Here is a 27,484-nt window from a genome sequence, read left to right on the forward strand (position 1 = left end):
GCAGTGGTGTGACCATAGCTCACTGCAGCATTGACTTCCTGTGCTCAAGTAATCCTCTCACCTCAGCTTCCTGAGTAGCTGGGGACTACAGGTGTGTGCCATCATGCTCAGCTAATTTTTAATTTTTTTAAGAGATAGGATCTTGCTATGTTGCCCAGGCTGGCCTTGAACTCCTGGGCTCAAGCAATCCTCCCACTCCAGCCTCCCAATGTACTGGGATTACAGACGTGAGCCACTGTGTCAGGCCCTGACTCTTCCCTCTGCCTCCACTTTTGCCCTCTACAGTCTCACAAAGGCAACCAGGACGTCTCTCCCCTCAAAATGCTTCCATGTCTCCCTTCCAAATTCTCTTAGAACATGGACAGCTACTCTCATGTGGCCCCTGCCCCACTTCATGTCCCATAATATTTCCCTCTTTCTCTCCATTCCAGCCCCACGCCCCACTGACCTTCAAGTCCCTCACACTCTCTGTGCCCATCCCCAACCCCGGACCTCTGTATACACTGTTCCATCCGTGTGGAACACTGTTCCCTTCTCTCTTGGCCTTCTCATCCTCCGGTCTCAGCCTGCCCTTTTTTTCACAGGGAAGTTTTCTTGACCAGGTTAGGTCCTCCTATCATTTGATATCACAGCATCATGTCATTCTCACTTGTAGCATTTATAATAATTTGTAACCATATATAAATAAATTTTTTTTATATTTTTGAAGTCCAAAGTAATATATAAATAAATATACTGTGAGGTTATTATTACTTTCTTGCCCAGTAGACTATAAAGTCCATGAGGGCAGGCATGGCACCCTATTTTTTTTCTTGGATGCTGTATCCTTGCATCTGGCACATAATTTGTGCTCAATAAATATTTACTGACTATATGAATGAATGAAAAGTTCAATTCAAATGCAGGACTAGCATTAAAGCTGGAACCAAGGGCAGCACCAAGGTCAGGGCTAGGACCACGGACAGTGTCTGGGATTGGAAGTTGGTTAGACACAGCCACCAGGGCAGAGGCAGAATCAAGCCAGACCAGGGCACATCCTGGCAGGACCAGATGGTACAAGCACTTTGGAAAACTGTTTGATGGAACCTACTAAATGTACTAAAGCTGAACACATGCAAACCCTCTGATCCTGCAATTTCACTCCTAGGAATGTACCCTGTACCCAACACAGCAGTACTGCTCATAATAGCCCCAAACTGCGATCCACTCAAACATTTCACATCAGTAGAATAGATTAAATAAATTGTGGCTTATTCACACAGTGGAATAAAATAAAGCAGGAATGAACTATAGTCATATGCAGTTGTGTGATGGATCTCACTAAGATGAGGTTGAACAAAAGCCAGACACAGGAAGGAACATGCTGAATAGTTCTATTTCCGTGAAGTTTGAGGAGAGGCAACATTAATCTGCAGTGCCTCAAGTCAGAAGTGTGATACTCTTGAGGGGGTGGTGACTAGCAGGGGTGTGGTGGGGCGATGGTGCTAAAAGTGTCTTGTTTCTTGATCTGGATGATGGTTACCCAGTTGTGTTTGTTTGTGGAGTTAACTGAGGCAGGGATTGGGGAGCACAGAGAGACAAGAGGTGAGAGGAAAGGTAGTGGGGGGTGGGGGAGTCCCAGGATGAGACAGGAGAGAGGGCTATGGCGAACAGGAGTGTGAGGAGGCCGGTCAGGATTCAGCTCAGGTGAAGAGTTGAGGAGATGCTGAAAGGTGCCCAGCTCTTCCAGACCAGAGGCTGGACAAAGGAGGGCAGGGTGGGTGTGGAAATTCCTGGCTGGTGAGGAGTGGGGGATGTGTCACTGGTAGGCGGTGGTGACTGTGACACACACACACCCCTGCCCAACAGGCACACATCTTCTGGCTTTCCACTTTTAAACTTTTCTCCTGGATCAGAGAAAAAGGAGTTTTCAGGGCTACCAGCCATCACATTCTGCTACCAGCCAGCAAGAGACGGAAGGGGAGCTGCACAGGGACAGAGTGTTTCCACACCAAGAAGCTCCCCACCCAAGAAAGCTCAGGCCGAGAGGCCAGGAATGCAGAGAGCTGCCCTTTCCTGTGCCCCTGGCCCTCTCACAGCCTGGAGTGCAGGCTTGGGTAAGAGGTGGGCTCTGGCCTACCCTCACATCTTGTCACTTCAAGTCTAAGCCATTGCAAATCACTCCACACCATGGGAGTGCTTACACAAACATGTGTACACACGTACACTTACAAACATATTCATGTGTTCATCCACAAATACAAAATAAACATACCTGCACAGAGATACACAAATCCACCCCCAAAAGCCTGCATCCTTGCAGGCACACATAGGGGTGCCCATGCGCGTGCGCGCACGCGCGCACACACACACACACACACACACACACACACACATCCTCCCCTTCAGGTTTCCTCCACACTGAGTCATTGGGTTGCACCTAAGAAGGTTGATTTCTTGTTGGCTCCAAGGGCAGCTGTGTGAATGAAAGAACCTAGATGGTGTGAGAGGAACCAAACAGGAGGCTGTTCCCCAGTGGGGAGCAGAGGACACATGGCCTCCCCCACACTTCCCCGTACCCCTGGAGGCCTCTGTGAGTTGTCCAGTGCCCCTCCCCAAATAATCGAATTCCTCAGCTTTCCCTCCTGGGGAAAGGGAGAGAGTCTTGGCAGCAGGAAGGAGTGAAGACAGCTCACCAGCTTTCCTGGAGAGCTGGTGAGACTGGACTAGAAGAGCAGAGCAGCCTCCATTGACCACACACACAGAGGCTCCTTCCCTATCTCTCTCCCTGCCCTGTTGCCACCACCCACCCCTCTAGCTCCCTCTTCCAGCTCCTGGAAGAATTCTGCTCTTTTCTCAGTACTGGGCAAGCAAAGAATTGGGTGTCTCTTCTGTCTCCCCTTCACCATTCCCCCTGTCGCTATGTCTGGGGTGGGTCTCTGCAGTGTGTTTGGGGGGGTATGGCCTCACCCTCTTGGCACCCTCCCCACAGTTGGAGGGCTGGCAGGGATGGGGGCATCGTCCCAAACTGTGACTCAGCTTCCTGGGTATTTGGTATTGTAGCCAACTTTGACACTTTGCTCATTAGGGACTGTACAGGTCCCAAGGGGTGGGGAGAGGGGCTGTCTTCCATAAGAGACGTTCCAGAGATGGGGGTTCTGGCCCCACCCCCATGCTTCCCTCTGACCCTCCTGCTACACCCCCAGTTGAATCTGGCAATGAGAGGTGAAGGTAGAAGAATTCTAGGAGTGAGACTTACAAGGGAATGTGGGGGTCCCAGATGCTGGGCTGAAACCAGGTGGGAGGGAGGTGTCAGGGAGGTGTAGGTTGGGGAATCCAGATGGCCCTTATTCTGAGGAGCTAATCGGCCTGGGAATGGAAAAATTAAGAGAAAGGATTTCCTGCCCCCAGTCGAAAATGGTTAGGGGAGCAATGAGAGACAGGAAGGCAAGTTCTGGTCCTGCACCCTAGTGGCCAGGTCTCGAGTGAGCAGAAGGAAGTTGGAGGAATTTGAGGTGCTGGATCCGCAGGCACTTGGAGGCAGGGTCAGGGAAAAGAGGAGGGGCTGGAGATGCGGGAAGCAGGGGCGGGCCGGGCAGCAGCTGTGGTGTTTCCGAGTTGCTTCCCAGTAGTTCCTCTCAGTTCCACTTCCAGTTGTTTCTATGCCATGAAATTCTTTCCAGGCGAGATAAGGGGCCCACCCGCCCCACCCAGCGAGTGTCACGTGTACTGGTGGCGGCAGGGGTGGGGGTGGGAGGGGTCGGGGGTGAGAGCTCGGGTTCAGACAGAGGCAGGGGGAGCCTGGAAGGAGCACAGAGTGAAGACGGAGCCCCTGTACCCCCAGAGGCATCTCTCAGCCATCCCAGCCCTACTGAACCGTGAGTCATGAGTGCAGAGCTCTGGCCAAGAACAAGTTTTAGGATCCTCTCTGCAGGCTCTCTGCACTTCCCAGACCTGAGGGTCCTGACTGTCCCATTTCAGTATTTCCTGAAGAGATCTCCCCGAGCTCCCTCCCTGCAACTCTCACGCTGCCACCTAGGGATGGATTCCTATCTGGATGTCCAAAGCACCCTCTGGCACCTCCTGGAGCCCGGAGTCTGGAGCCCAGAGCCTGGCCTCAGCTGCTCCAGCCCAGCACTTGGGGTTCCAAAAGCACTTTCCTTGTGAGGTTCAGCTGGCCACCCCCTCAGCCCAGCCCTATCTTCCTGCCAGCCCCAGCACCTCCAGGGCCCAGGGGCTCACCTACCAATAACCACCTCTATCCTGGTTCCACCATCTGACTCCCGGAGTCCCTCAGTTTGTTCCCAACCCCTCTCAGTTGTCTGCATCCCATCCAAACCCTGACATACACCCCCCACCCTGATATACACCACCCACCCCAACACACACATACCACCTTTGCCTCCCAGACACTCCTTCACAGGAAGCCTGGTCCCCTGACTCCCTGTCCCGACTCCCTGTCCCCTCACTCCCATAGTGAATGCTCCTATCTCCTCTTCCTGAGCAGAAGTCCTTACCCTGGGAGCACTGCTGAGAGCTCACCTGCCACACCTTCACCTGGGGTGTGAGGACAGGTGAGAAATCCCCTGCCTCTCCTTCTGGGTCTCCCCAGAGCTCTGTTCCTTACCTGGGCAACCGGGCAGCTGCAATGCCTCTGCACCTGCTCTATCGCCAACTCTGGGAGGGGGGCGTCTCAGGGCAGGGCAGGGAAGTCTCCCTCACTTGTCCACTGCAACAGGGGCTGAGCCACAACTGACTGTGGATCTCAGTAGCGACAGTGAGAAGGAGGGAGTCTGCAGCGAGCAGGGGAGGAGAAGGGGAGGATCAGGATGAGGTCAGGGAGGGGAGCGGAGATAGGGCAGGTCCTCCCACCCCTCCCAGGCCCTCCCACATCACCCCTCCTCTTCTCCTGCCCTCACCCCAGCCCCCCCACTCCCTGTCTGGCACCACTGTCTCACCATACCCTCATCTCAACTCCGAGCCCTGGTCTTACCTTCCACGCCCTTTCCCTATCCCATTTTTTACTCTCACCCCAATTTTTACCCAACTTGACATCCCCCACCCTTCCTGCCATTTTCCCCACCTGCTGCCCCTCCTCTCTGACCCCAGTGGTTTCCTCTCAGCCTATATCCTTCCTCGAGGCCAGTCCCCTTCCCCTCCCTTCCCCATGCTCCCCTCCCACCTCTTCCCAGCCACTGTTCTAGCTTGGATCTTTGGATTGCACCCCATGTCTGTCACCCAGCACTGGCTCCCTCATCCTCTCACCAATTCTCCCTTGGCAGTCCAGGGCAGGGAGCAGGGGTTGGGGGCAGGAGGCAGGAGACAACCTCCTTCTCCAACTGGAACTGTCTCTAGGAACCCAAGTCCCCGCCCTCCCCTAGTCCCATCATTTCTATCTTCTCTGCTTATCCCGTCCCCGAGCCACACCTGCTGTCTGTTCTGCTCAGCCCCTCTCCAGTCACTGCCCCTTTGCATTCTCCCACCTCAGTAAGTTCCTAGAGAAAGAGCAGGTGAGACTTGGGCACTGGCAGGGCAAGGGCTTGGGTGAACACTGGGAAACAGAAGCCTTGGGGAGGAAGCTGGGGTTGAGTGGAGACAGAGAAGGAAAGCCTGAAGGTTAGGAGGAATGTTTGTGGATGAAGAAAGGGCTAGAGGCAGGAGGCACACATAAGGGTGGGTCGCCTGAGTAGAGGGTTAAGTGGTGGAAAGCAGGTTGGGGCGCTGGTGCCTGAGTGCTGCAGGGGAGCAGGAGCAGAGGCAGGGAGAGGAAGGCGCAGGAGGAAACGGGCACTCTGTCTCTGGTTCCAGGCAGACAAAAGACTGATAGCCAGAGGACAGGGCAGACAAGGAGATAGACACACCCCACGTAATCTGTTGGGTGCTTCCCTGGCTTCCTCTTCCCATGTGCTGCTCTGGCAAGAGGCTGAAAAAGAGACTTTGTTACAGAGGAGAACTATCCTAGCTAAGTGGGAACCCACTACCCTCAGCTTCACAGTAAGGACCGAGTCTCTCTATCCTGCTGCAAACCTCACTACTGAGATGTAACTTGGCCAAGTCACAGGTGATAGTGAAAGGGACGTGAAGGGTGGCAGCCCAGGTGTCTGCACACCAGGTCAGATCCCCATGGTCACAGGTATGCTGTGTTCCTGGGTCAGGGTGTGCCTGCACAGCATACAGCTGTGGCCAGATGCCTAGTAAGCTCCATGTGGCCGAGGGCAAAGGCACACATGGGCTTTCTCGTGGGTGTCCCCGTGTGTGTCCGTGTGTCTGGGTGTGTGCGGCTGTTTTTTTCCTGGCTTTGATGGGGAGGATGAAGTCAGCATCTTGCACAGAGCCAGGCTCAGCTTCCTTCCTCTGCCTTGGCCTGAAGCCCCCAGAGCCAGGAGTAGGTAGCAGCTTCCCAAGGATCTCCTGGCAGGAGGTGGGCAGCATAGCAGAGAAAGGATGAGGGAGGGTCTGGAGACAGCATCACACACAGAGGGCAGAACACAGAGTATGAATTTTTTCTGACACTTTCAGATTTCTGTTCCATGGTCATATCCTTTTTCTTTTTTCTTTTTTGTGCCTATGCCCTATGTCCTGGCTTTATTATTTAGGAAGAATGGTCAACATAAGTACATTTGGCACAGAGAATGGCCAGGGACCCCAGAGAGGAGAGCCAGAAGTCCCGGGATGTTCGGGAAGCCCACTGTTGGGGTCTGAGAAATGTGGGATTCCAGATGTTCACAAGTTTATAAAGCATTTGGGGAAACCACTGGAAGCTTCGCGGATACAGTTTCAGGTTCTGAAATGATCATTGTTTACCACTTGATTCACCCTTTGGTTTCCAGGCTCATGGAGCAGCTCGTCTTATATGTTCACAGCTTGTAAGAAAAGCACCAAGTTGGCAGAGCGAGGTGGCTCATGCCTGTAATTCCAGCACTTTGGGAGCCCAAGGTGGGTGGATTATGAGGTGAGGAGTTCAAGACCAGCCTGGCCAACATGGTGAAACCCCATCTCTACTAAAAATACAAAAATTAGCTGGGCATGGTGGCACGTGCCTGTAATCCCAGCTACTCAGGAGGCTGAAGCAGAATTGCTTGAACCCAGATCCAGGAGGCAGAGGTTGGGGTGAGCCGAGATCATGCCACTGCACTAAAGCCTGGGCTACAGAGTGAGACTCTGTCTCCAAAAAGAAAAGAAAAGAAAAGCACCAAGCCTTGCATAGTGTAGGTGACCAATAAATTCAAGTCAACACTGAAATATGAAAGGACTGGGAGAGAGAAGGGGGAAAGATTAAGGAGCCCAGGCGTGAACGCAGGAAAGCCCAGCGGTCAGAGATGGGGTTGGCTTCACTAAGGTGTCCTGGGTGGTGGTGGTAGAAAGGTCAGTGCTTCTGAGAACTGTCCACAAGCTCTGGCTGTTCTCTGTGTCCTCAGTCCCTGTGTCTTCAGCTCTGAGCCTCCTTCCTTGAATGATCCTCCAAGTTCCTGTCCTGACCTCAGGAAGAAAAAGGGATGAAAGATATAGAAAAGGAAAGGAAAGACAGAGAGGAGAGAAGGCAGACACAGAAGACTGTAAGGGCAACTGAGGGCAAGGACCTGAAGGATGAATGCAGGGGAACAAGAGATGCCAGGGGCTGCAGTCCAAAGAAGCAGTCCCAGAGAAGGGAAAGATAGAAAACACTTGTGTCGGGCTTCCGTTTACAAAACAGTTTCCTACACAGTGCGGGCATGAATCCCACTTTGTGGCTGAGGAAACGGAGACTCATAGACATTAAGGGTCTTGTTCAAGGGGCTAAGTTAGTGGTGGTGAAGGTGGGTCTCTCCCAGGTGTTCTGATTCCTAAGCCTGTTTTCACTCCCCTCCCCAAACTCCAGGAAAGGAAAGGACTGAAGACTTAGGGAAGAAACGAAGTGGCTTCTTGAAGGACTTGTGCAAAGAAGGGTGGAGAATCCGCTTTTTGAAACTTCTGCATCCAGTTATTCTGTAGATTCAGTTTGAAGAAACCGCATCACATGGGGAAGGGGGTGGTCAACATTCCATTACTGAGAACTGGGGGTGGGATGAGAATGGGGAGCACAGAATGAAAAGAGCCCAGATGAAAGATGGGAGAGAACTAAGAGGCTACAGCTGAAAAGGGGGCAAGAGAGCCTCAGAAAGAAGGGTTTGGACCCTTAAAACTTCCTTTGCCTGGAGACATGGGTGTGGGGAGAAGGGAGGAGGAAGGACATTTCTATCTCGTGACAAAAGAAAGTCACACAATTGTTTTGTTCTCTGTTCTGGGGCGGGTGGGCGCCTGTATTTACCAGAGGGACCCAGGTCGCTGTGGCAACCACACATCTGGGCCCCGGAATCCAGATGTGCTGTATCCAGAAGCCATAGCAGAACGATGAGGCAAACATTAGGCTCCCCAGTCCTGGCCCCCACAGCTGGGAAGAGAATTGATGTGGGAAGTGAAGGGCGTGGGGGAAGGAAGGAGGAGGAGAGGACCAAAGTGGGGGAAAAAAAGGAAATAATGGAAAAAAGCAAGGAATGTGGATGAAGGAGTAGAATAGAAAATAGTAGTGGGGGGCAGCATGAAAAGGGAGGAGGCAAGCACAGGGTCAGTGGCAGCAGCAGATGAGAAGACCAAGAAAAACAAAGGAAAAAGACAGTGAGTTAAAAAAAATAAAATAAGGCTGGCACGGTGGCTCATGCCTATAATCCTAGCACTTTGGGAGGCCAAGATGGGAGAACTGCCTGAGGCCAGGAGTTCCAGACCAGACTGGACAACATAGTAAGATCCCACTTCTATTTTTACATAAAAAAATTTTAATGAACAGTGAAGCAGTGGAGTGGGGGAAGATACACAAGAAGAAAAAACAATGATGAATAATGGGTCTAAAAGAGGTAATGATAACTGGTAATGAAATAGAGAGCAAAGAAAGGCAGGAAAGAAATCTAGAAAGAGGAAGGGAGGAATGACAAGTCCAGGGATGAGAAAACAAAAGGCAGGATCCTGAGGAAGAAAAGCAGGAGATGGTAGCACAAGGAAAGCAGAACAGAAACATAAAGCAGGCAGAGGGCAGGAGGGGCCAATGAGGTGCAGGAGTGACAGCGGCCTGGCATGCTGAGTGGCTCTGGGGTAAGGCCAGAGGAATGGAGAGCCACATGGGCCTGAGGGCAGCAAGCAGCCAGAGCCTGCCCTGCTTTCACCCTGCATTGGGTACCACCCACCATCCCTCTCAAGTCCCTCCTGCCACTGCACTCCCTCGGCCAAGAGAGGTCTGATGTCTCATTCACACTGAAGTGCCAGCTGTGCCTTGCCACTCAGCAGAGAAGCAGGATCCCCACCTCAGGGCCCCCCATCTGAGACGCCAGCACTTCAAGTACTTCCCCTAACTGGGGTCAGGAAGGAGAAAGAGCAATAGGACAATTAAACAGTGATAAACCCAGATGGGATAAAAGTGGAGCAGAGGAGAAAAGGACAATGGAGATGAGGACAGAACGGGGCAAGGGATAAGGACAAGGTGTAGCTATTATGGACCAGGCACTGAGGACGTTGTCCTTCATCCTCTCATTAACCCTGACTAGGAGGTAGGAACATCTCCTCTTACAGATAAGGAAACTAAGCCTCAGAATGTTTAAGGACATCTACTAATGAAAGGCAAGGCAGCGAATCCAGCTCAGGTGATGTGCTTCCAAAATCCTTGTTCTCACTGCACTCCCTCCAGAGATAGGGCTGGATAAGGCTCAAGGACTCTGGGATAGGAAGCACAGCCGAGAAGCTGGGCTGCCCTCTGGAGGGAGGAAAGGTCTAGTTCCTGGGAGCCCCAGTTCCAGGTTGCCATAGTTACTTGGTCTGTTTTCACCCCAAACACAGTGACGGGTGAGGGCAGGAGGAGGGGAGGGGGGATGCCTGGCTGGACACATGAGGTTCTTCCTCCCTCCTTCAGGCCTGGGCTTATGGCCCGGGCAGCCCCTGTCCAGTCATCTGGGCATTGAGCCCAGGCCCAGCTCATACCCTCCAGCTGACCCAGGACACTCCGGCAGGGTCAGGCCTGAGGAGCTGCTGGACAGGAGCAGCTGGAGGGGGGATTCCTCCAGGTTGGCCTCAGACTCAACCCTTCACTTTCTCCTACTCCTCTTCCTCCTAAGTAGAATGCACAGCCTAGCCAGGCGCAGTGGCTCTGCCTGTAATCCCAAGCACTTTGGGAGGCCAAGGTGGGCAGATCACGAGGTCAGGAGTTTGAGACCAGCCTGCCCAATATGGTGAAAGCCCGTCTCTACTAAAAATACAAAAATGAGCCAGGTGCAGTGGCGCACGCCTGTACTCCTGTTATTCAGGAGACCGAGGCAGAGATTGCAGTGAGCAGATATGGTGCTGCTGCACTCCAGCCTGGGCGACAGTGAGACTCCGTCTCAAAAAAAAAGTGTACAGCCTTTTCTGCCTGCCCCCCTCTTGTCTTTGTCTTTGATAGGACTCCAAAGTCTCAGTCCCCTTGTTTAGGGCTTAGAGAATATCCTGCCACATTCCCCTTCCCTTCCAAATATTACCCCTTCTTCACCGAGGCCCCTCCTTCCTGGGCTCTGAGCCTCTGGCTCCAGCTCCTGTTGTTTGTTGGAGCTGCTCGTCCTGGACAGCAAGATGAGGGGGAGAACCTGCTCAAGAGCAGGAGACCCAGAGGCTGCTGACCCTGAAGGGCGTGGTGCCCCATCTTTCCTGTTGACTCAGACACATTCCAGGGATGTGTATCCTCCAGTCTGTCACGCCATGGGACATCATTGCTAGACACAGATATACCCCAGAGTTGCAGGGCCGGGGGCAAGGGGATGACATGCGGTCTGTGATCCTGCACCCATCCCGCCTCAGGGCCAGCTATGTCTTCAGTGCTTGAGTCTTTGATGGTGGCCCTGGAGAAATCACTTTCCCCCAAACTCCCCTTCATGAGCCAGGAAGGCAGCCACCATTCCTTTAACTCCCTCCAAGTTGTTTATTTAACAATAAAAAAAGAAGAAATGCACACACATAAACCTGTACTCCCCCTGCCACCCTCCCTAACTCCCAGTAACTAGCTCCAAAATGCAAAAACTTCCCTTGTCCCACCTGGGGACTAAATTCCCACCTCCACCTGCCAAAACAGAGCAACAAAATAAAGAGTATGCAGCAGCCCACCACCCACTCTGCAACTGAACCTCACACAATCCCCTCAATGAAAGAAGCCGGGACTGGGGGTTCATAGGAATGAGAGGAGCCCTATATTCTGAAAAGGGACGAGAAGAGAGGTGAATACCCCCACCTCAAATAAGTGCTTAACCCCCACACCTGGTTTTTCCTTTACCAATTGCCCCAAGCCTGGGGATCAGGGAAATTTGAAACAGTCCCACCTGGCCACCCAGTACCCGCCCTGTCCCCTCACACCCCGTTCTAAGTCAGTGTAAATGGCAGAGGTCAGGGATGATTGAGGTAGAGGGGCTGGTGAGAGGCCTGGTGGGCCTGGCTGGCTGCAGAGGCTGGCAAGGGGCCACCTGTGGCATTGCCTGGGGTGGGGGATGGCTGTTTTCGGAGCGAGGGGGGCACCGTGGAGGTCTTGATGTGAATCACCCTGGTGTCCATGACCTCACATTCGATCTGCATCATCTCCTCATAGTCCCCCGGGGCCCCACGGCCTGACAAGGTCTCTGTGAGAAGAGGAGAGTTAAGGAAGAAAAGATGGGGAGGCAAACAGGGATTGGAGGGAGGAGGGGAGGAGGTTGGAAAAGTAGAGGTGAGCAGGGAGGAAAGGAAAGGGCAGTAGTGAGGAGGCAGATCCAGTGGGAGTTAAACAGGATGGCAGGGGCAGAGTAGGGTGCAGGGACAAGGAGAGGGGTAGGAAAATAAAAGGACATTGATGAATGTAGGGGTCACACAGGAGAAGACATCAAGAGAAAAAAAGGAAGTGAGAATCTAGCAGGTTCCTGGCCTACCCGCCTCTGCCCAGCCATCCTCCCAAGCACCAAGGAAAGACCCTCCCCCTTGTCTCCCTCCAGAAGTCTCCTGCATGTTGCTCTTCCCTCCACCCACTTCCTGCTGCTTCTCACCTGTGGATCTAGCAGCAATCTGGATGCCTTGCTCCTCTCCCTCTGCCCCCTCAGCTCCCAGGCTGGATCTCCCTATTAGAACTGCCCCCATACCCAGCAGGGAAAGAGTTACCATTGGGGGCCATAGCAGGCATCACCAGAGACATCTTGGGCCGGGAGGTCTTGTTGTGGCTGATGGCTGGGAGCAGCAGGTGATCCTGGGGAACAGAGGGGCCAGGCTGGGAGGGTGGAGGGAAAGAGGCCGACAGGCTCCCCACTCCACACCCTCCCACTGAAGATGGACTGTGGGGAACCTGGGGTGAGAGATGGGCTGGCAGGAGAAACTCACCCTTCGGAAAGAGACAACATAGAATGTGTCTTCCCGTCGGTCAATTGCATCCAAGAACGCTGGCTGTGAACGGTCTGGGTGGCGATATAGCTGCAGTTGGCCCACAGAATCCCTAGGCAGGTGAGGAAACAGGATTTGAGGGAAATTAAGCCCGGTGCTCAGTTTCTACCAGGGAAGGGGATAGGATGAGAGAAGACAAGAGACCACCGGTGGAGGAAGGAGGTATAATCCCACTGGTGACAGTGATGACAGGCACAGGACAACTGCTGGGGGTACAGCTCTTGAGAGTGGAATCTCACTTACTAAGCACGCAACCCCACACTCACCTTTCTGGGGGTCCAGGGGGTTGGATGGGGACTGCCTTAACTGGAGGTGACTTCCGTGGCTGAGACTTCTGGAAGGAGAAGTATCTAAGGATTTGGAGAGGGTGAAGGGAAAAGGGAAAGAGCCCCTGGAAGCTGATGCCACCTCACACTCAACCCGCCACTTCCTTCAAACGATCCCTCTAACTTCCACAGTGAGATGCCCACTAGAAACACCACACAAGACATTTAGCCCTTATCTTCAAGTGGCCTTCCTTGAACCAGCCACCCACCCTACCTGTCTCTCCTGGGCCCTCTGAGGGATCTTCCGCCGGCCTCTCTGGTGGCGCTGGACCCAGCCACTCAACTCGTCAGCAAGCCTGGGGAAGCGAAGGAGGCTCAGGACCTCCATGCCAGGCCAAGATTCCCACTTTCCTTGCCCACCCACAGGAGTAGAGGACACGGAGCTCTACAATTCAGTATGTAGGCCAGCCAGGTTGACTGCAGAGACCCTTGGGAGGACAGGGGAGAATGCCCCAGCTGTGACTCCCACACCTCAGGGACTCGGTTCGGTTGAAATGCCGGCAATCAGAGGAGAGGAAGAGCTGGTCTAGGTCTCTCAGTAGTAGCTCCTTGGCGCCCCCAGGGAAGGCTGTCAGGTTCCTGGAGTGAGGTAGGAAGAAGGCAACACTTGGAGACTGCCCAGTACGCCCACATCAACAAAGGCGGCAACGAAGGCAAGAGAAAGCTTTGGGTCACCCCCGCAACTGAAAGCAGGGAGACGACTAACTCATACCCTCAAAGGAGGAGGGGTCCTCTCTTGCTCCTCACCTGAATCTGGGCTGGTCTTCGGGGCTAGGCTGGGGCTCCTCAGGGCTATGGGAGGACCCCTGGAGAGGTTCAACTCTGTGAACTGGCCCTGAGAACTCCAGCAAGTGTCTCCGGGGGCGAGGCTCCCCCTTGTTCACCCGAGCAGAGATGGGAGCTGAAGGAGGCTCACTGATGCTGTGGATAAAGAGGGACAGAGCACAATGAAGAATTCCACCTGTATCAAGTGTCTAGTTAAGGATAAGGGCTCTGCAGAGGGACTGCTTGAGTTGCAATCTGTTGTACAAGCCTGAGTCTCTGCCTCTGTAAGACAGGAATAAGGATGGTCCCTGCATACAAAGAGAGTGTATCACCTAAAGACTAGAACTCAGTAAGCACTTAATGGTCAGTATTTCTTTTTTTTCCTATACACACACACTTGCACAGATGCACACATCCCCCACCCCCGCCATAGTCACTATTTCTACCATCATTAACACCATAACCTACTCTCCACTGGAGAAATAATGGAGCAGGAAGAAGCTGGCTAGACACACCATCAGTGCCAAGGACACCAGAACTGTTTGTGTATAAGCAGAAGGAAATGGCCTGGGCCAAAGCAGGCAGCCAGGAGGCTGTAAGGTGGGTTCCACCTGGAAGGTTCTAGTGAAGCAAGGAGGGTCTCACCTGACAGGTCCAAAGTTGAAGGCGATGAAGAGAAGGAAGACCATGATGCAGACCACCTTCCTGTTTCCCGATCCTAACTTGAGCTCGCTGTTCTAAGGTACAGAGAAAGAGACAAGAAAGGGAATCGGCCTAAGGAAGCTGTGTTCCTGTGGGTCTCCCAGGGAAAACTGGTCTTACTTCAGCCAGCAGGGCCTCCAGCCGCCGCCGGAGGGCAGCATTCTCCCGGCGGAGCTGCTGGTTGTCAGCCAGTACCGCCTGCAGCCGAGCCTCCAGCCCCTGCAAATACTCTTTCTTCTTTCTCCGGGACTGGCAGGCTGACTCCCTGTTCTTGATCATTCGCTGCTGCCGCTTCAGCAGCTTTGCCTAGGCACCGAGAAGGGCAAAAAAGCGAATGACAGATGAGTTGGAGAGGTGCACTATGCTTCCATACCCTGGGGAATGATTTATCCAAAGCTCACAGGGCCACTCCCTTGCCTTCCTGACCCACCTACATAGCCAGCTTTTTCCTCTCTACTCAAACATTCTAGGGAAGGGGCCCTTCTCTCAAACATTTCCTGCTACTGCTCCTCAGAGGTGGGAAAAGTTAGAGCGCAGGAAGAACTCTGTCCATGCCAGTGGAAACTTTTTTTTTTAAAGACGCAGGGTCTTCCTACGTTGCCCAGGCTGGAGTGCAGTGGCTATTCACAGGCACGATCAGCACAGGAGTTTTGACCTTCTCCGTTTCTGACCTGGGCTGGTTCACCCCTCCTTAGGCAATCTGGTGGTCCTCTGCTCCTGGGAGGTCACCATATTGATGCCAATCGGCATAGCGCACTAAAGCCCAGGACTCCTGGGCTCAAGAGATCCTCCAGCCTCAGCCTCCTGAGTAGCTGGGACTACAGGCACGCGCCACCGCGCCCATCAGAAACTCTTTCCTTAGTAAGTCTTTCTTCCTGTCACCCCACATTTGTAGGGCTCAAAGTTTAACTGTTATACTGCCTATGCATTTTATCTGATTTTCCCCTAGGAGGCTGCCTCCCTCCCCAGCTAAGTCCACAAACATAGTTGTATGGTATAGTATGACTTCCCTGCCTTTAACTTACGGAGACCAACCCCATTTCTCCATCTGCAGTTACAGCAAACCTAAAAGACCCCAGAACTACATGGAGTTGGCCGGGCACGATGGCTCAAGCCTATAATCCCAGCACTTTGGGAGGCCGAGGCGGGTGGATCACAAGGTCAAGAGATCGAGACCATCCTGGTCAACATGGTGAAACCCCGCCTCTACTAAAAATACAAAAAAATTAGCTGGGCATAGTGGCGCGTGCCTGTAATCCCAGCTACTCAGGAGGCTGAGGCAGGAGAATTGCCTGAACCCAGGAGGCGGAGGTTGCGGTGAGCCGAGATCATGCCATTGCACTCCAGTCTGGCGAACAAGAGCAAAACTCCGTCTCAAAAAAAAAAAAAAAAAACTACATGGAGTTGATACTCATAGAAATAAGAGCCCATTCTGACCCCCTGGAATGATCTAATGGATCTGCTTCCTCACTTTTTGGTCCTGGGTCTCAACTCCCTCCTCATCTCAAAGTTGTCTCCACAACAGACTTCCCTCTTCCCTTCCTATCACTTGCACTACTCCTCTCCTCCCCGACACTTACATCCACTTCAGGAGGGCAGGAGTTTCCAGGCATAGGAGCAGGAACAATGCTCTTCCTCTCAGGCCGTGGAAGAGAGGGAGCTGGCCCTTCAGGCTGGACTCGAATAGCACCCTGGATGAGGACAACTGGGGACACTGGGGCAAGTGAGCAGAGGTGGTCAGAGGGCTATGCGCTGGGTGGGGTCCTTGTGCCCACACCCGTACCAGTGTACCCCAGGGTTGAGAGCCACAATGGCTGCGAGCTCCCTGACAAGGTCAATCCAGCCTGCCTCGTTTTCTTTTTTAAAAATAATTAATTAATTAATTTTATTATTATTATTTTTTAGATGAAGTCTCGCCCTGTCACCCAGGCTGGAGTGCAATCTCAGGTCATTGCAACCTCTGCCTCCTGTTCAAGTGATTCTCCTGCCTCAGCCTCCCAAGTAGCTGGGATTACAGGCACCTGCCACCATGCCCCGCTAATTTTTGTATTTTTAGTAGAGACAAGGTTTCACCATGTTGGCCAGGCTGGTCTTGAACCCCTGATCTTAGGTGATCCACCCATCTTGGCCTCCCAAAGCACTGGGATTACAGGTGTGAACCACCATACCCAGCCCTTTTCTCCTTCTTCAATACCTGGGGGTGGCTGGACGAGAGGCTGCAGAAGAACAGTGGTGCTGGGAGGCACAGTTCTGGGTGGCATTGGGATGGTGGTTAGCACCACAGGTTTGGGCTGCAGTGGCGGCTTCCGGGTGGGCAAGGCTTTCCCTGAAGGAAGGTGAGAGAAAAGAACAAGAAATGTCAGGACCATAGGTCTCTCACTAGGGATCCCAAGTGTCAGAAGGCCCCATTACCTGAGGAGCCATCAGGGGATGGGCCCATGCTGATCTGGACAGCTCCAAGTGATGGGGCTGGGATATCCCACAGAAGACACCCTGAAGGAGATGGGGACTCTGTCTTCACTTCCAGGACCTCCTCTCCTATAAAAGCCTGTGTGGGGCATTCCAGAGATATGTTAGCCAGGAGGAGTGTTGAGGAGAAAGAACTGAAGAAGAGAAAGCTCTCATACCTCTGGGTCAGGAGGAACTCACTGCAGCACTTGGAGGGAGGAAGGAAGTTGGTGCTCACCTGGCTGGAGGAGTCGGCTGAGAGCAGGGAGGCCTCAGAGTTGATGGAGGAACATGGAGAGACAGGTTCTATCTTGGTATGGACATCTGTGGGAGGCAGGATGAGGCAAAAGCTGGATATTATGTAAACACTGAAGGGTTAAGAGGGTTGAGATGGGGAAATGGGTCCTTTCTCTTTGAACCTGAAAATAAAACTCTTCTGGCCCTAGACTGCAGTCCATCCAGGAGGGGAAGCCACAGAACTGCTCATCTGCTGGCTCTTCATCCTGCTCTTCGCCTGGTGCTTCCCTTTCTCCTTCAGTGGCTCCTCCAATTTTTCTCATCCCTGCTCAGCGATCCTCAAGGCTGTCTTTGCCCTTCTGCTTTTCCCTCTTTCTTGGTCACAGAACTCATCTATTCACCTAGAATAGGCCTGAGCAGGTGGGTCTCCAGCATTCACAAGGCCCAAATTCCTATCTTGCTGGATTTCTACCTCATCCTGGCCCAGTGCATCTCCATGCTGACAACTGCCAAGTCTGCATCTCCACCCGGCTGCTCACCTGCACGAGATCCTGACTTCCAAGCTGCCTGCTGGTCCCTTCCATTCTCATGCCTCATCAGTCACCCAAATCTAACTGGCCCTAAGTGAGGCTTCCTGATTGTTCCTTCACACAAGTTTTCCTCCCAGGCACCAAACAGCAAAGCATCAGTCACCTCTGAGCTTTCATGGCCTCCATTACATCTGCCTTTATGACTTGTTGATCACTCCATTTAAAAAAAAAAAAAGGTAGGTCCTACGGAGGTGCAATAAAACCTTCCGAGAGCCAGATGCAGCCTGCAGGTCAACAGTCCACCACTGCCTCTGGTCCATATCATTCACTTTGGTACTTAATTCTATGATCACTAAGATTGCTTTTTAAAAGTTCAACTTACATTTTCGAATAGATAATATTGTCTTGACACAAATTCCAAAGGAACAAAGGAAAATTAAGTGAAAAAAAAAAAAATCTTCCCTTCCCTGTTCTCCAGCCACTCAGATTCCCTGTACAGAGGTAACTAACCTCTATTAAAACTATTTAACCATGGTAGAGTATGGTGGCTCACACCTGTAATCCCAGCACTTTGGGAGGCTGACAGCTGACACAGGTGGATTGCTTGAAGACACCAGCCTAAACAACATGGAAAAACCCTGTCTCTACCAAAAACACACACAAAAAATAGCCAGGCCTGGTGATGTGTGCCTGCAGTCCCAGCTACCTAGGGGGCAGAGGCAGGAGAATTGCTTAAACCCAGGAAATGGATGTTGCAGTGAGCAGAGACCACATCACTGCACTCCAGCCTGGGTGACAGGGCAAGACTCTGTCTCAAAATAAAGAAGGAACTATTTAACCATGATGCATTATAACCCTCACAAAACTCCAAAAGCAAGGACTACAACTCATGCTCATTGAAGTGATGGGTAAAATACAGGCCCTTAAAAAAATACCTAAGTATGGAGGAGAATATGACTCTAATAACACTCTCTGATGCAAATTCACCAATAATCTTTTTGCTGCTAATGGTATTTCAATCCTTACTTTGTATGTCTTTTTTTAAATAACATTTATTAATCTGCTGGATATAATCTGTTTGTCCCTCCAAATCCACTCTCCATCCTTCCCTGCTCTGCTCTGAGATCAAGGAAGAACCTGAATGGACTGTATCAGTGGGTTCCCTAGTTGGAGTTCAGCCAGTGAGAGACGGTGCCAGGAGATCCAGAAGGTACTATGAAATCAACAATCAACATGTTGGCCAGGTGCAGTGGCTCACATCTGTAATTCCAGCACTTAGAGAGGCCGAGTTGGGCAGATCACCTGAGGTTAGGAGTTCAAGACTAGCCTGACCAACATGGAGAAACCCGTCTCTACTAAAAGTACAAAATTAGGCTGGGTGCAATAGCTCACACCTGTAATCCCAGCACTTTGGAAGGCCGAGGAGGGTGAATCACAAGGTCAGGAGTTTGAGACCAGCCTGGCCAACATGGTAAAAACCCGTCTCTACTAAAAATGCAAAAAATTATCTGGGCATAGTGGTGGGCACCTGTAATCCCAGCTACTCAGGAGGTTGAGGCAGGAGAATCGCTTGAACCCAGGAGGCAGAGGTTGCAGTGAGCCAAGATTACGCTACTGCACTCCAGCCTGGGCAACAGAATGAGACTCTGTATCAAAAAAAAAAAAAAAAAAAAATTACAAAATTAGCTGGAGGTGGTGGCGTATATCTGTAATCCCAGCTACTCAGAAAACTGAGGCAGGAGAATCGCTTGAACCAGGAGGTGGAGGTTGCGGTGAGCCTAGATCATGCCGCTGCACTCCAGCCTGGACAACAAGAGCAAAACTCCATCTCAGTCGGGTGGAGGACTAGGGGAGGGATAGCATTAGGAGAAATATCTAAGGTAGATGACTGGATGATGGATGCAGCAAACCACCATGGCACGTGTATACCTATGTAAAAACCTGCCTGTTCTGCACATGTACCCCAGAACTTAAAGTATAATGAAAAATAAATTAAAAACAAAACTGAATTTCAAAATAACAATCAACATATGCATCACTGAATGCATCATCTTCCCTGACCAGAAAGCTCCTGCTTTTGCAGCCTCCATCCAGTGAATAGTAACATCACCCATCCGCAGCCACCCTAGCCACAAGCCTTTTTGACTCCTACCTCTCTCCAGTGTCCAGGAGGTCACCACAACTCATCTATTACACTTCATTCTTTCTCAAGTCTGCTTTCTTCACGACATCTGAGTATCTTACTCGATTAACTGCATGAGCCTCTTCCCTGGTCCTCTTAACCTCTGGCCCTGCCCCTCTGCAACCCATTCTCTACTCTGCCACTAGAATCATCTTCCTAATCATATTGCTTCCCTGCTTAATTCTTCAAAGGCCCCATCTACCCACAGGGTAAAAGCTAAGAGCCCCTTAGCAGGGCCCCCACCTGTAGCCTCTGTAGTTCCACACCACTCCCCATATCCTTCTTACCCCCACTCTGAAGAAATGCAGGCTCCTCACACACAAGTCAACTCCCACACTGTCCTCCTGGCTAATTTCTATGTGTCCTTTAAAACTCTCGGGAAACCCTTCTTACAGGAGCATGACCCAGATCCAGCCCCAATTTGGATGAAATGTCCCCTCTCATGAGCTTTCATGGTACGCTCTAGTAACTGTTATCCTAAAATGACCACACTTGTATTGACTGATACTTGTCTTTCTCCCATTACCAAATCACAGGGTTGAAAGTCAGCATGTTGGTCAAGTCTCGTTCATCTTTGCATTCCCCGTACTCTGCTCAGAATCTGGCATAAAGTAGGTACTCAGTAAATATTTCTTTTTAAAAGTACTGTACCTCAGATATCCTCATATCAATAAACATTTACTAAATAAACAGCTAGGAGTAAATTTGGGAACACTTTAAAAATAGAACAAATAATGTTAATTGTGGAATCTCAGAGTTTAATATATGGTTCAAGACCAGCCTGGCCAACGTGGTGTGCTTAAAAATGTTTATGATAAGATGTTGGGTGGGGGGAATCACACAGAAAAATGTGCCCTAAACTGTTCACAAGTATTTAAAAAGTAAGCTGAGTGGCATGACAAAATACTAGGAACAAAAAAAAGAGAAAAATAATCTCCATCTCCTCAGCACAGCACTGCCATTGCTGGGGTTCCCTGAAATGTTTCCTTCCCCTCCCGCCTTCCTCCTGGTCACCTACCATTTCCCCTCCCCACCTGTCCAGTTGCCTGCACTCCCCCTCCATCTACACACATAGACGCACATGTACACATTCTCCCTTGGTAAAGCCGAGGGTTGGGGACAGGCTGTTATTACCTGAGGAATCATCAGAGGTGAGGCCTACATTGATCTGGACGGTTTCAAACGAGGATGTTGGGTCATCTCCCAGGAGACAGAGTGGGGGTGCCAAGGACTCTGTCTTCACATGGAGCACCTCTCCTACCCCAAGAGCCTGAGAGTTGGGGTAGGGCAGGGGAAAGAAAAAAGGGCAAAAAAGAAGGGAGATGTTGAGAGTAAGAGCAAGAACAAAAGCTTCAGGAGTTCAGGGCTTACAAACCATCAATTTTTTGACATTCTGATCTGAATGGTTGTGAGCATCTCCCTAACCTGTTCATTCTACTTTATTTCTGGGAGAACTGATGAAGTTTCATGATTTCAAATATGGCCTTAGAGTGGAAAACTTGGGGAAGAACAGTTTCAGAATTCTCAGCAGTTAATAACTCTTCTTCCCAGCCCGATAAAACTCTCTGTATATTAAAAAACCCCAGATCAGGCATGGCGGCTCACACCTAGAATCCCAGCACTTTGGGATGCCAAGGTGAGAGAATCACTTGAGCTCAGGAGTTTAAGACCATTCTGGGCAACACAGGAAGACCCCATTTTTACAAACAATAATTTAAAAAATTAGCCAGGCATGGTGGCATGTGCCTGTGGTCCCAGCTACTCCAGAGTCTGAGGCAGGAGGATCACATGAGCTCAGGAGGTCAAGGCTAGAGTGAGCCATGACCATGTCACTGCACTGTAGTTTGGCTGAGAGAGGGAGGCCCTATGAAAACAAACAAACAAACAAACAAACAAACAAACAAAAAACCCACACATCTTCACTGCTAAATAACCAAAGGGGATGTGGAAAATGAGGATACTAAGGAAATGACAAGGTGGTGGAGAAGGCCCCCACAACACCTCACACACCTCGTGACTCACAGCACACAAATCATTTAAATCATCTTGGGCACCCATTGGTGAAGGGAATGAAGGAGAGTCCCTGCCACAGACAGTAGGAGGGATATGGCTCTCTCACCTGGCTGGAGGGCTCTGTGGAGAGATGTGATGATTCCGAGCTGAGGGAGGAGGACGAGCAGGGGGAAGATGGCTCAGACTTCACCTGAAGATCTGGAGGAAAGGGGGTTAGAAGTTATCAGGAAGCAGAGCTTGACAAGAGTCCAAAACGTGCCCAAGGACGTGTCGGTGGTGATTCCCCCACCACAGCAAGGGTGAAGAGGCAAAAATAGGGGATTGAAGGAGAGAGGATAGGCACTTATGTAGAGGTGTGAGGACATAGGAAACGATGTAGTTTCTGGGAAACTCTGGGAAGATGAGGGTTTCTGGAACGCTGAGGGAACCACAGAGACTACCTTACCTGGAAAGATGGGCAGGAGTTCCCACGGGGGCTCAGGGGGGCTGACATCCATCCCCACGTCCAGGGAACTGCCGTCAAACTGAGTAAGGGAGGATGTAAGAGGGCAGAAGTGTGAGAAAATATAGGTGACTGGGCTCACTTTCCACCCACCAAGGGTTAGAGAAAGGCTGGGGACACAATACCGGGACATCCTGCTCCGGGCAACGCAAGAGCTGCGTCTGTTCCTCGGCCACTTCATCTAGGCCAGAATACAAGGTGCTGTCTGCAAGGAATGCTGAGTGTCAGGGGGGTCGTCCGGTGGGCCCAGCCTACATATCGCACACAAGTCCTCACCCCATCCCTCATTGGCTCGGCTCGGCCAGACCCACCGCCCGCCCACTTGAAAAGTGATACAACCGGAGCGCTTCAGCCCCTCCTTCCCCGACCCCGGAAAAACTCGACGTTCCCGCAGGGAGCAGAGGTCTTCCCCGACTTCTGTATCCCCTTAATGCACGAGCCCCCTGCTCCGCCCTCCTTCAGATGGCGGATTCCGTATTTGCCCAGCCTTCCTCTTTAGGCCTCCGCTTCTTTCCCGCGTGCCTCAGGGACTCAGTTTGCCATAGCCCTCTCCCCTCCCCGGGGCCTCACTCCGCAGACCCCAGTCCTCCGGGCTCAGCAGGTTGTCGGTGAAGAAACGCGTCGGGTCTGCAATCTCACTGAGGAGCATCAGCTCCGCCATCTTTCCCCCCCACCCCCCAACCATGAGACGGTTCCCAAGACCCGCCTCTCCCAATCATCAACTAATCAGTTGACTCTTTTAAAAAAGAGGGCGTCCCGGAAGCTCTATCGACCAGTAAGAGACCTGGGTGCTGAGCACGTGAATCAACAGTCGCGGATGGCTGTGTGGGCGGGCCCAATGGGAGGAGGATTGCAGCCGGAAGTAACTACCAGATAGTACCGGGCCGCCAAGCGCATGCGCCAAACCAGCCCCGGCGATAAAGAGCCTGGGAGATGTAGTACCCAGTATTCCCAGTATTAAGGTCCACCATCTCCCCCAGCCAGTATAAGTTTAGTTTAGACAGCTTCTGTGTCTTCGGAGACGGAAAAGCCCCTCAAAAGGGGCGCACTGAGATCACTGTTACGTCCCCTAGGAAGCCAAAAGCAGAATGGGATATGGGCAGAAACCTTCCCTCTGGCCCCCACCCCCAAATCTCACAGTACAGAACACAATTCACAAGTTCCTGTCTCTTTTAAGGTTTAACTTTTAATCAGCCAAACATCTTGCGCAGACCCTGAGCCAGCCCTGCATCCTGTTTCTTCCCCTGAACGACCACCTTTCCCAGTTCTTCCTGGGCTGCCCGGTTTTTGGGGTCTATGGCCAGCACCTTCCTGAGGTCAGCAGTTGCTTTTTCCAGGTTCCCAAGTGCAGCCTGGGCAACCCCCCTTCGGTATAAGGCCTTTAAATGGCCAGGCTCCCGCTCCAACACCCGGTCACAGCTCTGGGCTGCCAACTGAGGCTGCCCTAGCAACAACTGACAGGCAGCCAGATTGGCATGAAGGACAGTTCGTTCTGGAGGGCCAGGTGGGGGTAAAGTCAGCAGCAGCCGAAGAGCCCGTCCATAGCATCGGGCAGCTCCTTCAGGATTCCCAGCTCGAAATAGTTCTGTGCCCCTTGCACGTTCTTCCTTGGCCAGGGCTTCCTTCTCGCTAGTCTCCAGCTCCCAAGAGTCCCGGCCTTGAGTGAAGGAGGCCAGTGTGAGCCTGACAGGAGGTCCAGAGTGCCCAGGCAGCTGAAGCTCTGCTTCCTCACCTTGACACATCGACTCCAAGCATTTCTCTATGAGCTCCCCCCAAGTTTCCTCCCTCCACGGCCCTACACCCATAGTTAGCTCTGTCCAGCCCTCTGGCGGCCCTGATCCGAAAGGAAACCCCAAAGCCAGTACCCGGCAGCAGGAGCCTAGTTTGGGTTTGTCCAAGCCATGGCCATGAATTATGATCTTCTTGACAAAACTCCCATCCGGACAGTACCAGAGATCAGAAGCTTGAAGGGCCTCTGGCATCTGACTGGTTGATCCATGAGACTTATGAGAGTCTCCTTCAGGTTCAGCAACCAGTTTTTCAGTTCCCTGAATATTCTCTAGAATTTGGCTGGCTGAATCTGGGCTTACTCCCAGCTCAAGGGTTTCGGTAGGAGGCTGCTGACTAATCTGAGTAACTGAATCAAGATTCTCCCGGGGGTTCTTTTCCCACTGTTGTTCCGGCTGAGAGGTGTCCCTTTCTCCAATCGTACTGACTGGTGGCGTCTCCATTTGGATGCCTGGTCCCTTCCACCGTGGGCGAACAGTTTTGGTCAGAAAGGGATAGACCAAGTTCAGGTCAGCACCTGAAAAGAAAACCAAACAATGGTAATTGCAGTGTTCTTATTTAGACCCCCTTTCTCGTCCTTTCCCATCCTTCTGAGACCCAGACCCTTAGTCCTGAAAGTCCTCAGTTTTGCTTTCCTTCAAAAATCTGCTCGGGCTTCCCCGTTCCACCCATTCATAATTTAGAACTATAAATTCCACAATCCCCTGCGGTTAGGTAGCCACGCCAACTACGGACACCCGGCTGGGTCAGTAAGTACCTGCGCGGCCAAATCCCTAGCATGGTGGCAGGAGGAGCCAGGCCATTCGAATCACCTCTCCTTGCAAAGCTAAATGCTTACTGAATACTGCCCTCGGAGCCTTGCCCGGTGCAGAGAGCGCAGCGAGAGCAGGGCGGGGGAGGGGGATGAGGGGCGGAACAACTGTGAGAGATACTAACAACCCTGGAGTCCGCGAGACTCCCAATCTAGTCAAATTCCTGGCAGCCAATCGGAAGGAGGAAGGAATCTGGTTAGCTCGCCTATTGAGCGTGACGTCATTTCCTCCGCAACCGCGAAGCTCCAGGCCTTAGCAACTGAACTAGCCCAGAGCAACCGAACTAGGCAGAATCGAACAGAATTTGGCGAGGTCGGGCTGGCCAAAGTGGGCCAACTTGGTGAGACCTTGGCTTTACTGAAAATACAAAAATAGTACTGGCACGGTGGCCCACGTCTGTGATCCCAGCACTCTGGGAGGACGAGGCAGGCGGCTCACCTGAGGTCGGGAGTTCGAGACCAACCTGACCGTCATGGAGTACCTGCGCGGCCAAGAGACATGGAGAAACCCCGTCTCTACTAAAAATGCAAAAATTAGCCAGGCGCATGACTGTAATCCCAGCCACTCGGGAAGGCTGAGGTTGGAGAATCGCTTGAAGCCGGGAGGCGGAGGCTGCAGTGAGCCAAGATCGCGCCAATGCATTCAAGCCTGGGCAACAAGAGAAAAACTCCGTCTCAAACAACAACAACAACAACAACAACAACAAAATTAGCCGGGCGCCTGTAATGCCAGCTCTTCGGGATGCTGAGACAGGAGACTCGCTTGAACCCGGGAGGTGGAGGTTGCAGTGAGCCGAGATCGCTCCATTGCATGCCGGCCTGGACGACTGAGCGAAACTCCATCTCAAAAAAAAAAAAAAAAGAAAAAAGAAAAAGGAAAGAAAGAAAGAAAGCAAAGAAAAGTGCACGCGGCGCTGTGGCTCATGCCTGTAAGCCCAGTACTTTGGGAGGCCGAGGCGGGCGGATCACTTGAGGCCAGGAGTTCAAAACCAGCCTGGCCAACATGGTGACACCCCGTCTCTACTAAAAATACAAAAATTAGCCAGGCATGGTGGAGTGTACCTGTAATCCCAGCTACTCGGGAGGCCAAGGCAGGAGAATCGCTTGAACCTAGGAAGCAGAGGTTGCCAAGAACCGAGTTCACACCACTGCATTCCAGCCTGGGCGACAGAGTGAGACTCCATCTCAAAATAAAAATAAAAGAGGCAAAGTGTAGAGAAGTCCTGGAATGGAGACTCGAGTGGATGTAGAGTGGAGAATGGCGGGGGTGGTGGTAAATAATAGTGGCAGCAGCCTTTTATCTGGCAACCTTACACCCTCCTATGCTACTATTTTTTTTTGAGACAGAGTTTCACTCGTTACCCAGGCTGGAGTGCAATGGCGCGATCTCAGCTCACCGTAACCTCTGCCTCCTGGGTTCAGGCAATTCTGCTGCCTCAGCCTCCTGAGTAGCTGGGATTACAGGCACGCGCCACCATGCCCAGCGAATTTTTTGTATTTTTAGTAGAGACGGGGTTTCACCATGTTGACCAGGATGGTCTCGATCCCTTGACCTCGTGATCCACCCGCCTTGGCCTCCCAAAGTGCTGGGATTACAGGCGTGAACCACCGCGCCCGGCCTCCTATGCTACTATCTTTATGTTGGGAGCGCCCAGCAGGAGTTAACCCCTGTCAGTCCCTTGGCTCATTCAGTACTGGGTGCTCCAAGATAAAACCTCAGTACTCTTTCCAACCGGACTGTCCCTTGGGGGAACACATGAGGCTTCTCCTTACCTTTCCTTTCATATCCATCATTGCCTTTCAAGCGCTCCTTCATCAAGAAATCTTAGTGTTTTTCAAACATGAATGTGCATGCATATCACCTGGGGAACTTGTCAAATTGCAGATTATGCGGCCGGGTGCGGTGGCTCAAGCCTGTCATCCCAGCGCTTTGGGAGGCCGAGGCGGGTGGATCACGAGGTCAAGAGATCGAGACCATCCTGGTCAATATGGTAAAACCCCGTCTCTACTAAAAATACAAAAAATTAGCTGGGCATGGTGGTGCGTGCCTGTAATCCCAGCTACTCAGGAGGCTGAGGCAGGAAAATTGCCTGAACCCAGGGGGCGGAGGTTGCGGTGAGCCGAGATGGAGCCATTGCACTCCAGCCTGGGTAACAAGAGCGAAACTCCGTCTCAAATAAATAAATAAATTGCAGATTATGATTTAGGAAGTCTGGGGTGGGGCCTGTATGCATTTCAATAAGCTGGATAATGCAGATGCTGCTGGTCCATGAACCACACTTTAAAAAAATTTTTTTTTAAATAAAATATGGAACACTTCACAAATCTGCGTGTCATCCTTGCGCAGGGGCCATGCTAATCTCTGTATCGTTCCAATTTTAGTGTATGTGCTTCGGGAGCAAGCACCACACTTTTTTTTTCTTTCTTTCTTTTTTTAATAGAGATAGGGTCAGCTGGGGGCGCTGGCTCAGGCCTGTAATCCCAGCACTTTGGGAGGCTGAGGCAGGTGGATCACCTGAGGTCAGGAGTTTGAGACCAGCCTGGCCAACATGGCGAAACCCTGTCTTTACTAAAAATACAAATAAACTGGGCATGATGGCACATGCCTGTAATCCCAACTAGTAGGGGGACTGAGGCAGGAGGATCGCTCAAACCTGGGAGGTAGAGGTTGCAGTGAGCCAAGATCGTGCCACTGCACTCCAGCCTGGGCAACAGAGCTAGACTTCATTTCAAAAAATAAAATAAAATGTCCGGGCTCAGTGGCTCATACCT

General features: G+C 51.8%; 3 protein-coding genes, 1 long non-coding RNA gene and 1 other non-coding gene across 23 annotated transcripts in view; 1 reads left to right on the forward strand and 4 right to left on the reverse strand.

Moving 5' to 3' along the window:
• TNXB (tenascin XB) overlaps window positions 1-4,737 on the reverse strand; it is a 71,074-nt gene extending 66,337 nt beyond the window's left edge. For all 7 annotated transcript variants that reach the window (XM_078368836.1, XM_035295292.3, XM_035295289.3 and 4 more), the window contains exon 1: window positions 4,607-4,737. The gene's annotated coding sequence lies outside the window, so the exon portion shown is untranslated. The remainder of the gene's footprint in view (window positions 1-4,606) is intronic.
• On the forward strand, window positions 3,762-7,926 carry LOC103792365 (uncharacterized). Its single transcript, XR_619076.4, has 4 exons — window positions 3,762-3,857; window positions 4,487-4,553; window positions 6,810-6,915; window positions 7,838-7,926. It is a non-coding gene; the product is annotated as an uncharacterized LOC103792365 (long non-coding RNA).
• A 2,987-nt stretch (window positions 7,927-10,913) lies between these two features.
• Window positions 10,914-22,803, reverse strand: ATF6B (activating transcription factor 6 beta). Of its 11 annotated transcripts, none has more exons than XM_078368844.1 (18): window positions 22,693-22,803; window positions 22,239-22,318; window positions 22,057-22,135; window positions 21,718-21,809; window positions 20,733-20,868; window positions 16,888-16,973; window positions 16,614-16,749; window positions 16,396-16,527; window positions 15,782-15,906; window positions 14,322-14,507; window positions 14,145-14,236; window positions 13,482-13,655; window positions 13,206-13,313; window positions 12,949-13,030; window positions 12,675-12,739; window positions 12,349-12,460; window positions 12,133-12,217; window positions 10,914-11,621 (listed from the first exon to the last, which is right to left on the reverse strand). In XM_078368844.1, the coding sequence occupies exons 1-18, from the start codon at window positions 22,796-22,798 to the stop codon at window positions 11,392-11,394; spliced, it is 2,106 nt and encodes a 701-aa protein (XP_078224970.1). In that variant the 5' UTR covers window positions 22,799-22,803; the 3' UTR covers window positions 10,914-11,391. The 11 variants fall into 11 exon arrangements, with proteins under 11 accessions (XP_078224970.1, XP_078224969.1, XP_078224967.1 ...); XM_078368843.1 differs by having other exon boundaries at window positions 12,675-12,742; XM_078368841.1 differs by having other exon boundaries at window positions 15,782-15,915.
• Window positions 22,804-23,279: 476 nt separating this feature from the next.
• FKBPL (FKBP prolyl isomerase like) lies at window positions 23,280-24,889 on the reverse strand. Of its 3 annotated transcripts, none has more exons than XM_008994198.5 (2): window positions 24,838-24,889; window positions 23,280-24,418 (listed from the first exon to the last, which is right to left on the reverse strand). In XM_008994198.5, exon 2 carries the CDS (start codon window positions 24,342-24,344, stop codon window positions 23,304-23,306), a length of 1,041 nt encoding a protein of 346 aa, XP_008992446.1. In that variant the 5' UTR covers window positions 24,345-24,418; window positions 24,838-24,889; the 3' UTR covers window positions 23,280-23,303. The 3 variants fall into 3 exon arrangements, with proteins under 3 accessions (XP_008992446.1, XP_002746420.1, XP_008992445.1); XM_002746374.7 differs by having other exon boundaries at window positions 24,659-24,889; XM_008994197.4 differs by lacking the exon at window positions 24,838-24,889 and adding an exon at window positions 24,505-24,588.
• Window positions 24,890-27,014: 2,125 nt separating this feature from the next.
• LOC118153248 (U6 spliceosomal RNA) lies at window positions 27,015-27,118 on the reverse strand. The gene has a single exon (XR_004742505.1). It is a non-coding gene; the product is annotated as a U6 spliceosomal RNA (small nuclear RNA).
• Between the last annotated feature and the right edge of the window lie 366 nt (window positions 27,119-27,484).

Source organism: Callithrix jacchus, chromosome 4 (assembly GCF_049354715.1).
Source record: "Callithrix jacchus isolate 240 chromosome 4, calJac240_pri, whole genome shotgun sequence".
NCBI lineage: Eukaryota > Metazoa > Chordata > Mammalia > Primates > Cebidae > Callithrix > Callithrix jacchus.

Coding starts and splice junctions, on each gene's coding strand:
- ATF6B (XM_035295303.3), bottom strand. CDS start 22,798: ATGGTTGGGGGGTGGGGGGGAAAGATGGCGGAGCTGATGCTCCTCAGT. Junction 20,869..21,717: donor CCACAGAGCCCTCCAGCCAG/GTGAGAGAGCCA, acceptor CCCAACTCTCAG/GCTCTTGGGGTAGGAGAGGT. Junction 14,237..14,321: donor TGGAGGCCCTGCTGGCTGAA/GTAAGACCAGTT, acceptor TCTGTACCTTAG/AACAGCGAGCTCAAGTTAGG.
- FKBPL (XM_008994198.5), bottom strand. CDS start 24,344: ATGGAGACGCCACCAGTCAGTACGATTGGAGAAAGGGACACCTCTCAG.